Source organism: Carassius carassius, chromosome 11 (assembly GCF_963082965.1).
Source record: "Carassius carassius chromosome 11, fCarCar2.1, whole genome shotgun sequence".
Taxonomy (NCBI): Eukaryota; Metazoa; Chordata; class Actinopteri; order Cypriniformes; family Cyprinidae; genus Carassius; species Carassius carassius.
In genome coordinates, this window is record NC_081765.1 from 7,715,379 (window position 1) to 7,730,744 (window position 15,366).

At 36.8% G+C, this 15,366-nt stretch overlaps 1 protein-coding gene across 3 annotated transcripts in view; it reads right to left on the reverse strand.

The window, feature by feature from the left end:
* Positions 1–15,366, reverse strand: part of LOC132152707 (von Willebrand factor A domain-containing protein 8) — an 80,714-nt gene that overhangs the window by 23,856 nt on the left and 41,492 nt on the right. For 2 of the 3 annotated variants that reach the window (XM_059561531.1, XM_059561529.1), the window contains 11 exons: positions 15,194–15,302; positions 14,975–15,113; positions 14,690–14,877; positions 13,009–13,131; positions 11,987–12,051; positions 11,389–11,514; positions 11,103–11,212; positions 9,209–9,363; positions 8,409–8,601; positions 8,246–8,330; positions 6,992–7,196 (listed from right to left, as the gene is read on the reverse strand). In XM_059561531.1, coding sequence (XP_059417514.1) covers positions 6,992–7,196; positions 8,246–8,330; positions 8,409–8,601; positions 9,209–9,363; positions 11,103–11,212; positions 11,389–11,514; positions 11,987–12,051; positions 13,009–13,131; positions 14,690–14,877; positions 14,975–15,113; positions 15,194–15,302 — 1,498 coding nt within the window. The remainder of the gene's footprint in view (positions 1–6,991; positions 7,197–8,245; positions 8,331–8,408; positions 8,602–9,208; positions 9,364–11,102; positions 11,213–11,388; positions 11,515–11,986; positions 12,052–13,008; positions 13,132–14,689; positions 14,878–14,974; positions 15,114–15,193; positions 15,303–15,366) is intronic. The other variant, XM_059561530.1, reaches the window with a different exon arrangement.

Here is a 15,366-nt window from a genome sequence, read left to right on the forward strand (position 1 = left end):
AATCCCATAAATTCCCAGTGGGATGATTTAGGCTGTATATTAAGTGACCATTTGCTAATGTCTATGTATGCATTTATAGATTTTGTTTTACAAATATCTATTTAGCTTTTATTCATCAGAAAGTTTTCACTTTTAATATTCTGTTTTTGCTAATGCTGTTTTATTTATGTTTTTCTTTTATAATTAAACTGAAATCGGCTTTAATATAGTCAACACATACACACACCTGTGAACACACTTCAGTTCAGTTAATTAAAGTTGCGACATTGCTCTGCAATCATAAACCACTAAACTTCATATTTTGCAAAACAAACCCTCTGACAAGATGACAGTGTTCATCTTCAGTTCTCTCTTCACAGCAGTTCAGTAAGTGTACTGTTTGAGTAAATGAATAACTCCGGGATATTGGTTTGTTTTAACTCAGAGGGAGTGTCAGCCACATTAAAAAAGTTAACAGCTTAAGTCATTTGTGGATTAATGCTTATTAGAGATGCGAACCGTTTAAAACGATTCAGTTTGATTTGGTGAACTGTTTCAAAAAGATCCGGTTACATCGAATGATTCCTTCACGAACCTGATATCACAAAACTGCTTTGTTTTGAACTCTCTCACAACAGACACAGAAGAGAAGAACATGATGAATAAAGTCGTAGTTTTTGCTATTTTTGGACCAAAATGTATTTTCGATGCTTCAAAAAATTCTAACTGACCCTCTGATGTCACATGGACTACTTTGATGATGTTTTTCTTACCTTTCTGGACATGGACAGTAGACCGTACACACAGCCTCAATGGAGGGACTGAGAGCTCTCGGACTAAATCTAAAATATCTTAAACTGTGTTCCAAAGATGAACGGAGGTCTTACGGGTTTGGAACGACATGAGGGGGAGTTATTAATGACATCATTTTGATTTTTGGGTGAACTATCCCTTTAAGACTTCTTTGCTAATTACTGTATTTTCAGCACTGTATTGATATTTTTCAAACATTCTGGTCAAGTGTTTTTCTTTTTTCTTTCCTAGACTAGTATTAATCTTTTGCATTCAATTAAGCCTTAATCACATAATGTATACAGACAGAATTTTTATTCACTGTCATTTCCTAGGTATTGTATGGAAGCTTGTTTTTTTGTTTTCTCACAATTCTGGCAATAACAAAATTCCAAACCTCTGACATAAGATTGGGGGAAAAAAACAGACGTCCGCTCTAATCCAGGCTGTTTAATTATGGAAAGTTGCGATGTGCTGTTCTCAGATATCGGGGCAAGATGATTGACAACTCTGCATGAAGTCATAATAGAAGTTTAGAAGATGTTTTCCCATACGCTGTCTGTCTACACTGATTGTCTGAGGATCAGTTTATTTGTAGCGACATGATTTTGTAGACCAGGTGTGAACAGAAGGCCACCTTCTAACAGTCACAGCAAACTAACATCTGTCAAAAAGTCTTACTGTGGAGCAGAGTTACATCACCCTTCAGAAGTTTGGGGTTAGTGAGATTTTTGTAATGTTTTTAAAAGAAATATCGGTCTCATGTTATTTGAAGGTCCAATTCTTGCTATTAACAAACCATTAACTATGACTTTTGCCTCAATAAACTCCTAATTTGCTGCTTATTAATAGTTAGTAAGGTAGTTGTTAAGTTTAGGTATGGGGTAGGATTAGGGATGTAGAATATGGTCATGCAGAACATATGCTTTATAAGTACTAATAAACAGACAATGTGTTAATAATAGGTGTGCTAATAAACAACTAGTTAATGATGAGAGTTGGTCCCTATACTAAAGTGTTACCAAAATATCTAATGCAAAAATACAGTAAAAATCCCATTCATTTTCTCCATAGAGAAATTGATTTTTAATGATAACATGTAAAACCTTTAAAACAGATGTAACCTGAGCCCAGATGTTTCTGTACATATCTGTTAAAAAAAAAGTCAAAATATATATTTAAATTTAATATACTTTGAATATTTTACAATAAACTTAATTTGTATTTTACACATAATCAATGACTTACATGAAATATTTTTATATTTCATTGTTGCTTATGATTCGATTACATCATTCATGGAATAAGTGGCTCTCTTATGGAATGTCTAGTTCTTTAAAAAAGAAAAAGAAAAAAAAGAGTCTTGTACTTTTATGTTCTGAATTTTAAATAGCTTTTGCTCCAAATCGGTGTTTGCTTTGATTTATTTCTCAGAATCTTTACTAAAGAGGCCTTTGAAGAAAATAATGGGACAGATTCTTTTGTAATAGGTTGCTGAAAAAGTGGGTGTTCACTGCATTTATCAATAGACAATGTGTTCGGATGAGGTCAGAGTCATGTAATGAGCGTATCCTGTCTGATGTTTACAATGTGCTTTCAGTTAATGAGCTGAGAGGAATGTGATGTTTCACAGGATGCAGTAATGTGATGTAACTGAAAGCCATGCAGTTGCCAGCTTCAGCTCTTTGATTATGTTTGGACGTGATGGCAGCCACATCAGCAGGAGAAACTGATTCACGGTCAAAGGGCTTCTCATAACTCATGTAAAGAGAATTGGGGGATTGTGGGTAATGCATGAGCTGATTAATACACAGAGGCAGGGGGGAAGACAACACTAGCTAACTCACAGAGTCATCTCCTCTGGGAGCAAGAATGCTGCACAATAGACTGAAAGTGTGAGAGAGCTGAGAATATGATGGAGAGAGAGATAAAGGACCAAAGGGGGAGCAGAGGAACGAGACGCTCCAGAGACTGAGAGAATGAGGAGATGGCACAGATCCTGGAGGAGGAGTCTGGGACAGGAATGTTTCCATCACTCTCTACAGTAACAGTTTCAACAGAGAAACTCTCACATTTGAAGACCAGGCCAAATACATGAAAGAACATCTTTAGCACTTAGAATCGGCCAAACCTGAACCGAAATAAAAACCCTGAAGTCACCGCAATCTTCCAAATACAGCTTCCAAAAAGGGGGTTTCACAACATTTCCATAGAAGAACCATTTGGGATTTCAGTCACTTTCAGTAAAAAAGTACCCTTTTTATTTAGTGATATATGAAGAACATTTTAATAACCTTAAGAACTCTTTTCCACTATAAAGAAGGTTTTTTTTAGTGCAATGGAAAGTTTCTCTGGATGTTAAAGGTGTTTCCACGGAGCCATCATTGCCACAAACAACTTTTTTTTAAGAGTGTGGGGTGAATGCTCACCGTTAACTCATGCAGAACATCATATAACACTGATTAAATGAAGATCTTAAACGAACATCACCATTATGATTATTAAGAAAGTTGCATGCCAGATTCGAACCAGAGCCATCTAACCCCTGAACCACAGCTCTGTGTTTTGGTGTCTTGTTTGGAGGTTTGATCAACATTTGCTATACAGCATCAGTTCAGACACACTGACCAGCAGGAAGACAGCACCAGCTCAGTCTGTAGATGTCACTGCGGATAATCTAATCCAGGATGTCCTGCTCGCCTAAATCCCAGCTGCTACATCATACATCATACATTTCTGTGGAACAGATAACGTCAGCAACAGTGCTTTACTGGGATCATGAATTAGTGTGAAGGGGAAGCAAATCCTAAAATCAGTGCTGGACGAAGTACACAAATCATGTACTTGAGTAAAAGTACAGATACGTATAATAAAATATTACTCCAGTAAAAGTACTCCTTTTTCAATTTTACTCAAGTGACATTACAAAAGTACTAGATTTTTTTATGTACTTAAGTAAAAATGTACCAAAAGATAGATTTAGCAATTGTATATAGGCTACTTAATTTAATTTTATATTAGAATCCTACTGCTCAAAATACCTTGGATTTTCTCAAAATAACCACTATATAGAGTCAAGATATATTTTTGTTGATGTTATTGACTACTGTACGTTGACGAGAGTAATGTTCACTGTGAAGCTTACACTGTGATGCACCTGAGAGAAAAAACAGAGTTGACCATCTGATCTTCACCAGTAAGAAAAAAAGTTAGTTGTTTTGCAGAACATCACAGTTATATATTATAAGGTATACGTTTTTTTTTTTTTTTTTTAGGAAAATATAATATTATTTTCAAAATGATTTGTTTTCTTCTCAAACCTTGTGTGTGGCCAAATGCCCCCAGAGGGCATCACCTCCCACTTTGATAATTACTGTAGTTACCATGTTCTGAACATCACATCCTTTCTTTTCCCCCCAGATGAAATCTATATAGGTCGTTGAATAAAAATATATATTTTTTTATTTTTTTTACCTCAACTTAGCACCAGCAAGCTTGTTTACTTAATATTTACTTATTTCAAGTATGGTTATTAATACAATTCATATCTGTCTAACTTACTTGGCTAGTTAATCCAAAAAATATAAAAATGTATACAGTTGATAATATAAAAACAGACGATACGATAGCCGATATAAATCCGATATGTTTTTTTTTATTATTATTATTATTAATATTTAAGAAATATGAAATCATTTGACAATGGATAAAATAATATTATGTATTTGACAGAACTGTTAACACCGACGACAAACATGAGAGAGAGTGTGAGCACTGTGTGCACTCTGTGCTGCCACTCTCAGTGCCGTCAAAATAAAAATCCCACCTTTAACACATTGTCCAAGCAGAAAACTTTTCGGCATTTTTGAAAAATGCCAAATATCGGCCGATATATCGGCTTTGGTGATTTATCGGCCAATCACTACTATTAACAGCAGCAGACGTGTGCGCACACTCAAGATCTCCCGGTTCTTACTTGTGAATTCAGTTCACTGGAGACTCGCACTAAACGTTTAATTTGAATCAGCGAGCTGTCAACTCAAGAACAGCTGCAAACGGATCTTTCTAATTCATAAAGAAATCGTTTGGTGTGATTTGCGAACCGATTTAAAAGGTTAATTGAAAATACTCACTACGTCCATGAATCAGAAACCACTTCTGCATGTCGGAGCATGTGATATAAGGAGTTACAATATGTTTTATGAAATGTAGTGAATTAAAAAGTGCGATCTTATGCTTTGGAATGTAGTGAAGTAAAAGTTACTCAAAATAAAACTACTCCAGTAAATCAAAGACACTTAAAAAATGTACTTAAGTACAGTAACGAAGTACAGCTACTCTGTTACTGACCACCACTGACTGAAATGAAGAGAGATCTTTCATGTTTTTTACAGTCAATTTAATTAATAATACTGTAATAATTTTTTCACAGTCAATTTAATTAATGAAAAAAAAAGATTTGTAAAATAAGAACATGAATTAGAAATGAAAGCCACATGCCATTAAACATAATACCAATAATATATAAATATTGTAGCTATTGATATATACGGTTTAAAATATTTGCAATAAATTATGTTAAATATTGTTTAAAATATATCTACTTTTTAATGTGTTAGATTTTATTTATCAAACTTTATTTCAGGTACAATTATTATTTTTTTTCTTTTATTATTCATCTTATAGATAGCTTTTTTTGTCAGTTTACTAAACCACAAAAGATTATGTATTGCTGAGCGTATGTATTAAATGGAATTTGATAGCTTTATCATGATATATTTTACAATTATCAATAAACTGTTCCAGCTCATTAAAATTAACAATTTATGTTAAAAGAATAACACTAGAGAACATTTCCAGGAAAAGCTTGAAATGGTCAGAGAGATAAACCACTTTTTTATTTTATTTAAATTAAATTGGTATTTGCTTTTTCATTATTAAAGTGGTTGAATTTATCAGAAATTCCACTTATTAAATGAAATTAAAAAATGATATTAAAAATGAAATTAAATTAAATGTATGCATTTAGCAGACACTTTTATCCAAAGCGACTTAGGCTATAAATTTTTACCTATCATGTGTTCCCAGGGATCAAACTCCCAACATTGCGCTTGATAGTGCAATGCTCTACCAATTGAGCTACAGGAACACTTATATTTCAATTTCTCCACAGAAATGAATGGTAAACTATGGAAACCAGATTTAGTTTTTCCCTATAAGCGTGTCGGACCTCCTGTATCTGCGCAGATGGAGAAAATGTGTTTGTTTGTGTGTGATGTGGAGACTGGGGAGGGGTGGAGGGCGGATCCAAGACACTGTGACCGTTAAAGAAAACCCCAGACCAGCAGCATGATAACACAATCTTGAGTGTCATGATAAACCTTTATCTTATAATATTAGTAATTACAGTGAACACTCTCGCATGAGCGATTCTGAACTGAACTAACTCACACATGCTGTGCACAGAGCTGCACTGAGAGGTCAAGAACGCCACCATTTGGGCAAATATTTGATGGGAAACTAAAGAGGCTGGTGTAAGAGAGCCAGTGAGGTGCAGAATGACCTGACGGTTAGCAGGCTCTTTGTGCACCTGTATGAAAGAACAGGAAGTGTGTGACCTCTTAGACAAACACAGTCACAGTCAGTTTTATGATTTAGATATTTAGGCCACATATGATATTGAGTGTGACACGACTGCATTTAAATGCTGGAGTGTATCGCTTAATAGCTTTTCTTTGAATATGCAATACAGGAGACACTTTTGAAGCATCTCATGATAACAACAAGTATGGACGCCAACAGATTAACCTGTTTGGTGCTATTTTTGATGGAAGAAACACTAGCGACTGCAGACATAAAATTTTACAATTTTACAACCTTACCAAAATAAATAAATGAATAAAGTAATAAAACATTTCTTATATGAGTCTGCCACCATGTGGTAAGAAATGCAACTGCACATTTTGAACAGCCCAAGTGTTTGAGACTATTCTGTTTTAGGACAAAAATCATAGTGTGCTATTCCTGCAGTAAAGAAGGCACTAAAAGGAACCATCATTTGGTGAAAACCAAACATAAAAACAGGCTGAAATGACATATTTGTAATAAAAATAAAGTCACAATACAACAAAGGTCTTTAGGCTCCTTTAAAAAAACACTTACTTTTATGTCTCAGACATGCTCTTAATATGTTTCGTGAAATTCACCCTCAAAGTCCTACCTGGATTGGCCTGCCATCTTCTGATCCGATCATGTTCCTCCACTCCAGCAGAGAGCGCTGCAGGTTGTCAAGACCTGTTTCCCAGAGCCTGACGTAGCCTCCCATGTCCACAGTCACCACTCCACCAGAGCCCAGAGGAGCCATCACTACATCTGTGTCCGAGACCTTTGAGATCCACACAGTGTAGGGAGACACGGAGCTGCTCCTGAACACATCAGCATGACAGACAATGAGCAGAACCACTGGAAGACACTCAGCTGCCTTACACAGAGTTACATCAACCTAAACATAAGGCCTGTAATAATAGATTTTTAAATCAGCAAAAAAATGAGAGTCAAATGAACATATTAGATCTAGAAGGTGTTAAAGTGTCAGAAGCCAGAGTACAAAATAAGGCAGTCAGGTAAACATTTAAAGGAATAGTTTGTTCAAAAATGTAAATTTATCCAAGATGTAGATGAGTTTGTTTGTTCATCAAAACAGATTTGGAGAAATGTAGCATTACGTAACTTGCTCACCAGTGGATGATCTGCAGTGAATGGGTGCCGTCAGACTGAGAGTCCAAACAGCTGATAAAAACATCACAATAATCCACAACGAATCCACACGTTTGTAATAAACAAACACATCACTATTAGATTTAAATTTAAACAGTTGCTTTTGACCAAAATATGAATCCATAAAAATGCTTCCTCCATATCTCCTGTTGTCCTCTCACATCAAAATCCACCGATATATTGGTTTAAAACTGTTTTTCCTTGTAAACAGTTCTCGATCTCGGCATATTTCTATTTCTTTTTCACTGGAGAAAACAATATTGTGGTTAAAGGACTATTTTAACCATTAACTGATGGACTGGAGTGGTGTGGATTATTGTGATGTTTTTATCAGCTGTTTGGACTCTCATTCTGACTGCACCCATTCACTGCAGATCATCCACTGGTGAGCAAGTGATGTAACGCTACATTACTCCAAATCTGTTCTGATGAACAAACAAACACATCTACTTCCAGTATGGACTCAAGGCGAGTAAATTTCAGCGAATGTTTATTTTCGGGTGAACTATTCCTTTAATCACAATGCAATTTGCATTACACAATTCCCCATCTTGCAAACCTGTTCTGGCTCATTTTTGTTTATTTACTGTTAAAAAAACATTCTATTATATTAAAAGAGATATTTCTGAATATTTTATGAACATCACTGTCACAATATAATTGATAATGAGTTTAATGAAAGAGTCTGACTCTGTACCTCGGGACTGGGATGTATTTGAGCTTCTTAGAGTTCAGGTCAGTCACTTCCAGGTAAGCAGCAGTCATGGGTGGTGTGACATCTGCTGGGCAATCAAAACCATCATTATCATAAGAAACGCAGCAGTATATTTGTATATGATGTGTACATGTCAGAGCTTTACCTTTTGGGTAGATCTCAGTCAATGGGACTTGTGTAGGGGGCAGTGCTCGGACCACTTGATTGGCCCCTAACAGACAGACACAGTTGACCCTCTTTGCTGGCCCGGTTCGCTTACTTGTCCCGAAAAACATATCAGGTCCCCGACCCTCTGTTATGGGCGAAGACCTCTTAAAGCTGTACACTTCATTTGGAGACTGTACAAATACAATACAAAACATTTTATGGGGTCAATGCCATACAAGAGTATACATGACAATAATAATAATACAAAAATGCAGTTTAAAACACATGTGCAGAAAAATTTACTCTTTGTGTTGGATTCTTATGGTTTTAAAATTATTTACAGTATACAAATAACAAAACATTTTATTATAACTCCAAAAATGTCAGTTAATAATACATAATAATAAATAACAAAAATCTTACACCTTGAAGTTTTGTGTGTATGTGTATTCAATAATTATGAGACTTACTAATATTCTATGAAATTATTTAGTCCAAAAATATTCATCACATTAGGCTACTTACAACATCATAATAATGTAAATTATGTTAAAACCATTAAATCATTTAAACTGACATTTAAAACATTCGAGACATTTTAAGGCCTTGTTTTTAAGAAAATCTAAATGAATGTTTCAAAATAAATGTGCACTTCAAACATTCTAAATTAGAAATTCAAACATTTAAATTTCAAAGTAACTGTGCACTTCAAAAATAAATAGATTTGGACACAAAATGCATCATATCACTGATGTATAGAATTAAACTGTATTTTACCACGGCGTATGTCATACCCACCATGAGGTCTGGGAAGCCCAAGATAACATTAGCATAGGTGTTCGTGTCACAGAGGATGCGGTTGGGAGAGACGATCTTCTGTCCCAGGACAGTGCTGAGGTTCTCATTGGGCAGCTGCTCGTTTGATACCTCCTGAGGAGCTGCGGCTTCCATCCCTGAAGCACAACGACAGTCAGACCATCACTCAGATGATAATGTGTCCCTCACTACTAAACCCATAAAAGGTTCAGAGTGTTTCTACCATGACTCTGCATTTGTGACGTCTTTATTCGCTAGTTTAATTGGTCATTATCCAGACCTTCTGGTGACATTCTGTCACACTTGATTTGATAAAGACCCCAATCCTGCTGAAGGGTACTTTTGATGTCATCAAAAACATGCTCATTTTTCTTAGTAAACGCTGAAGTGTGTCTGACACTTTAGATGTACGATGCCCACTAAGTACAGTTAATAGTCTATCTTTATGACAGCAACATTCATCTCAATAAGTGATACTGTGAGTTATTAAGTGACTTTCTGTTCTTAATGCTCAAGGAACAAGTGCTGAAGGAGAAATAACAAGGGGTACTTCATCAGAAGACATTTGTCTTCCATAAACAGCATTTCATGGGCTTTATAAAGAAAAAAACAGCAATTAATTTCACCTGCTATTTCAGGCCTTTTTAAAACAAACAAGCATTTACCTTTTAACAAATGAGGGGTGCAGGACTCACTAGCTTCATCCATCAGGCCCTGCGAGCTTCAGCTCTCCTTTGAATGCATTAACTCTGCTTTCATATTAGCTACGAAACACTTATAATGAGTAACTAGATTCTTACATTTTTTTTTTGTTTTTTTGTGGCAATGCTGAATTTTCAGCATCATTACTCCAGTCTTCAGTGTCACATGATCCTTCAGAAATTATTATAATATGCTGATTTGCTGCTCAGGAAACATTTCCTACTATTATCAATGTTGAAAACAGCTGTGCTGCTTAATGTTTTTACATTTTACATTTACATTTTACATTTATCCATTTAGCTAACGCTTTTATCCAAAGCGACTTACAATTGCTATATATGTCAGAGGTCACACGCCTCTGGAGCAACTAGGGGTTAAGTGTCTTGCTCAGGGACACATTGGTGTCTCACAGTGGATTCGAACCCAGGTCTCTCACACCAAAGACGTGTGTCTTATCCACTGAGCCAACACCACCCACCACCCATGTTTTGTGGAAAGCATTACGCATTTCTTTTCAGGATTCTTTGTTAAATGGAAAGTTAAAAATAAATTAGTAGTTTTTTTCCATTCCACTGCAAATCAAAAAATGGTTTTGTGAATGGCCCCTAAAGTTTCATAATGAACTGAAGTAAACTGAATCAACATTAAACTCACTTGAGATAAATAATACTACTTTTGTCTTATAGAGCCTGCTTTACAGCAGAATTTGAATTTGTCTCATATTTGAAGTTATTTAAATGTTTATTACTGTGTAGTTGCTTTGAAACGATCTCTATTATATAAAGTGATATATAAATAAATGTGACTTGATTTGACTAAAAAATAAAAAGGGAAAGGCTGAGAATGAAGAGTGCAATAAGCATAAATAAGAGTAAACAGATTCGTTTTGCAAGCACATTTTTGTACACCAGGCGGCGTCTTAGACCATATTTATCAGGCAAGCCATCAAAGATGATGCCAAAGTTTATTCACATGCAAAAGTCCTGAATCAGACTTTAAAAATCCCCCGGACTCCGTGTCAGTCAAAGCAGATGTGAAATAGACACATTAGCCAAAGCATGACAGGTGGTGACTGACAAGTGTGAAGAGCTCTCTCTGGCCCTGATTGGACGGCAACAACACAGAGTCACTTCTGAATGGCCGTTCTGGCCAATAAGTGATAAGAGTAGTTCACCTGAGCTGGTGCCAAAGCCAGTGTTAACCGCGTCTTCACTGATGGCGTGCAGCTGGCACACTCCCGTGTCCTCTGCGCCCATGTGCATGGGCTTTGTCAACAGGAACTTCCTGCACATAATGGTAGAACATTTAGTTAAAGACGTACCAGCGTATCAGTTAAAGAAAATACTCTTATATAACCTCTAAAAGGAAAACACCCTTTTCCAAGTCTGAGCAATGTGTGCAAACAACTAAATATGAAGGAATTGAATTTCAGTGCAGCACAGATTGAATTTCATCGGCACCTTTCAGTCTTGCTTTCAACAAGCAGCCAGCGGTCTTCAGCCACCAGGAACACAGCTTTGAGATTGATGGGGAGGGAGATGGTGTGGACCTGACCTTCTAGCACATCAACAACATCCAGCTGACTCCTGTCCAACGAGAGCAGAGTGCAAATCAGTAGGCCATGCCTGAACAGGACAGCAGAGCTCGATCCGAAACCTGATGAGCTGCTAGCAGTCTACAGCCTACACAGACAGCTGCTTTCTAAGACAGCATCCTAACTAAACAGGAATGTCTCGACTGTGAGAATAGTGAAGTCACAGACTTTCACATTCGGACATGATGAGATTTCTAGAAGGCAGTTTGCTCTGGAATTTGTACAGTGTGCCATTGACTCTTATCAAAAGATGGAGGACTTATGGTGGACTTTTTCAGCATGTTTCTAAGCCTCAACATTCATAGCATACAAAATTGCGTTTTTATGCATGTTGTCTTACAATTTGGAAACAAGATGCTTTGCTTTGAAAATGTAAAAATGCTAGCAATGTAGGCAGCTCACTAGGTTTCAGAACAGAGTGTAAGAGTTGCATGTACACATATGATCACGGGACAGTAACCTACCCATTTTCTTTGTAGAAGAGGAACCAGTTCTTGTGGGCAAACTCCTTGCACATTTTGTATGCTGGCTAATGACGACAAAAAATATTAAGTTCAATTATTAGATGTGATTGTTTGATTTTACACTGTGCCAGATGTGATGACACAACAAATGCTATAATTTCCATGTTAGTTGACAGTTTTCGTCCTAACCAGCCTCAATGGTGATACATGACGAACTACAGAGATTCTAGTTTTAGAATGGTTTCTATTTCAGCAACATCGCAGCTGGGAACAAAAACGTATAAACTGTGTGTGTTCGGCGACAATAATAACCGCACGTACTGATTATATGCTTTGCATAATCTTAAAAGTGTATCATTCTGTTTGATTTCAATAGTAACCCATAATGCAGGGTTTCCCAAACTAGGGCTCAAAAGTACATGAGTGAGTTGATAAATATAATAATTAATTAAATTATAATAATACAAAATAAATTAGGGCTGGATATATCTAACGATATGATCATGCGCATCTAGTCAGTAAATCTGGTTCCGTGATTACCGCTAAATCTCCATCACCTGCTTTCAAATGGAGCGGCGTTTAATAGACAGAGCCGTAGATCACTGACAAGTTACGCAATATCGCGTTCATTATCCCAGATGAATCGCCTTTGATAATGAACACGATATTGCGTAACTTGTCAGTGATCTACGGCTCTGTCTATTAAACGCCGCTCCAATTTAAAGCAGGTGATGAAAAATAACTTTGAAATAAATCAAAATAAATCCTTACTCAAAAAGATCAACTTTGTTTACCTATTTTCTTTAAGCATCAAAAGAAAACGACCATATTGAAAGTGACAATAGATAAAAATCTCAGATCCTGAAACTAACTGGTTATAGGGAGAACACTGTCGAAATCATACATTTAACGTGTTTTTCTAGAGCAGAGGTTCTCATTCATTTTGTCTCTCTTTGATAAAAGTGTGAATTAAAGTACTTTTGGTTTGCTGAAGCCCCCTGGTTAAGAACAAAGGTTTCCACCTGACTCTCTTTGTTGCTCCACCAGTTTGAGCTCTTGCGTGGTGGTTCCTCCTGTTTGTCTTGAGACAGGACCAGTCTCCTCACAGCACCGGTCACCAGGTCCAGATGCAGTACTGTGTTGCCCTACAAAAGCGAGACAGAGGTGTTCATGCTGTTCGGTTCTGATAAAGGTCAAATCAGTTCATTTAATTCCCTAAGGTACACTTAGAATGTTAGGTTCATGTCTAGGTTTTATCCACCAGGAACAGTCATAATTTAGTTTTACACAACCATTTTCCAGCCTCTATCTGACCCTGGCCTTTTTACAACTAAGACATGTAAAAGTCCTTTTCACATATGATATGAATACTTTAAATCTTCAGTATAATGTCTTTATCATGACCTGGCTTGTGCACACCGCATATTGTCTGTGTTATTAATAGAAGCCTTGCATCTCTTCTGGACAGATGGTGGGTTGGGCTGAGATGGGACGTTTTGGTCAGAGGCCACACTGTTCCAGATAGCGTTTATTTTATTTTCACCACCGGAAGAGCAATTACCCCTAGATGATGGCAGAATTTTCATTTTGGGGGGAACGATCCCTTTAAAGATACAGTATCAAAAACAGCTTATTTAATTTTGATACTCAGAGACAAAAATGGTTGTGTAAAACTAAATTAAAGGGGTAGCACCCCCCAAAATAAATATGAAGATATTTTAATGAAACTTGAGAGATTTCAGTCTCTCCTTTTAAAGTCCATGCAACCAAAACATTGAGGTTAGCGATTTAACCCATGTGTTCTGAAGAGACACAATTGCTTCATATGACAAATAGCTTTATTTAGGCTTTTATTTACACATAAACACTGATAAACACATACATAGAACACATCAAATATGGTGAATGGAAGCTCAAATGTGCTTGCGTGGCGTGCAAGAACAAACCTCATTGGTTCTCACACCTCAAGTAAGCACATTGAACTTCATCATATTTGATGAGCTTTATGCATGCATGCAAATTACTTTTACAATGAACTTTTTGAAAAGTTTTTGCCCAGCAGACTTTCAAAGGAGGGACAGAATCTTTCAGATTCCCTTAAATAAATCTTCAGTCGTGTTACTAAGATGAATTAAATTCTTATGGAAGGACATGACGGTGAGAGAATGATTCAAGTTTTGGGAAAACTATCCCTTTAAGTGTGTGTTTTGGTAAACCATGATTAAGATTTTAAGAATAAACAAAAAATCTTACATCTTACAAAGGTCGCCATTTAAATTAAAGCCTTTAAACACAGTGACAACAACATCCAGCAATGTACAGCCGATAGTCTGCAGGCTTAAGTGTACCTCAAGATGTTATAACATGTTATAAAAAATAAAATAAAATAAAAAACACCAAATGGTATCATTGCACAAAATTCACATCATCTCGGTAGACTACGGTGGATCTATTAGCTCAAATCTCTATTTCACAACACTAACACTTTTTCCATCAGCAATTATTAGACATTGTTTCCCTCTCACGGGTTTGGTGGAAATGATGCATCTATTGATAATCTTCTGTTACCATGCTCAGATAATAACAGCATGTCTCAAATGAACCTCAGGGCAGGAATGACACCTGTGTAAATGGATCGGTAATGACAGAAAGTATGGCAATGCTTTCATGTGAAGTGTCCGTGTAGAAGAGACACACACACACCTGTTCTTCATGGAGCAGCACCTGGTCCTGCAGCGGGTTGCCCAGTGCTGCCACAGAGACGAAGGGCTGCCAGACTCCACTGATGGTCCGGGGGAAGATGTCATAGAGCTCAATGCACTGGACGGAGTCTCCTTTCTCCTTCATAGCATACAGCGAGACAGGGTTACATGTGGCCACATAAATGGAATCTATGAGGGAAAACAATGACTTACTTTCAAAATAATTCCGGATTCATTAGATCTCAGAGACTAACTGCAATATCATCGGCATTTAGTCATGGCCTACCGTTAGCAGTGGTCACATCGCAGACGATGTTGACCTCGTTCACGGGAATCTGCCAGTGAGCCTGTTCCTCAGTGAAGCTGACAGATCTGGACTCGTGCCTCTCAGAAGGATAACTCTGAACCCGCAGAAACACTGGGCCCTGAGGAGAACCACAGCCATCAAGTTAGGGATATGCTAATAACGGCTTTGAAATATTAGAAATAGAAAGGGTCGTGATACCTTGATATCTATCTGATGAGACTCTGTCGGACACAGCAGCTTTCGGCGTGTACTTGCACCCTGACTGATGGTCCAGTAGCCCGCCATCTTACAATCTGGCAATGGTAACCTGGGAAAAGGGAATCTGGTGATTGTATTTATGCCAAAGATATGAAATTTCAATCTTGCACTGA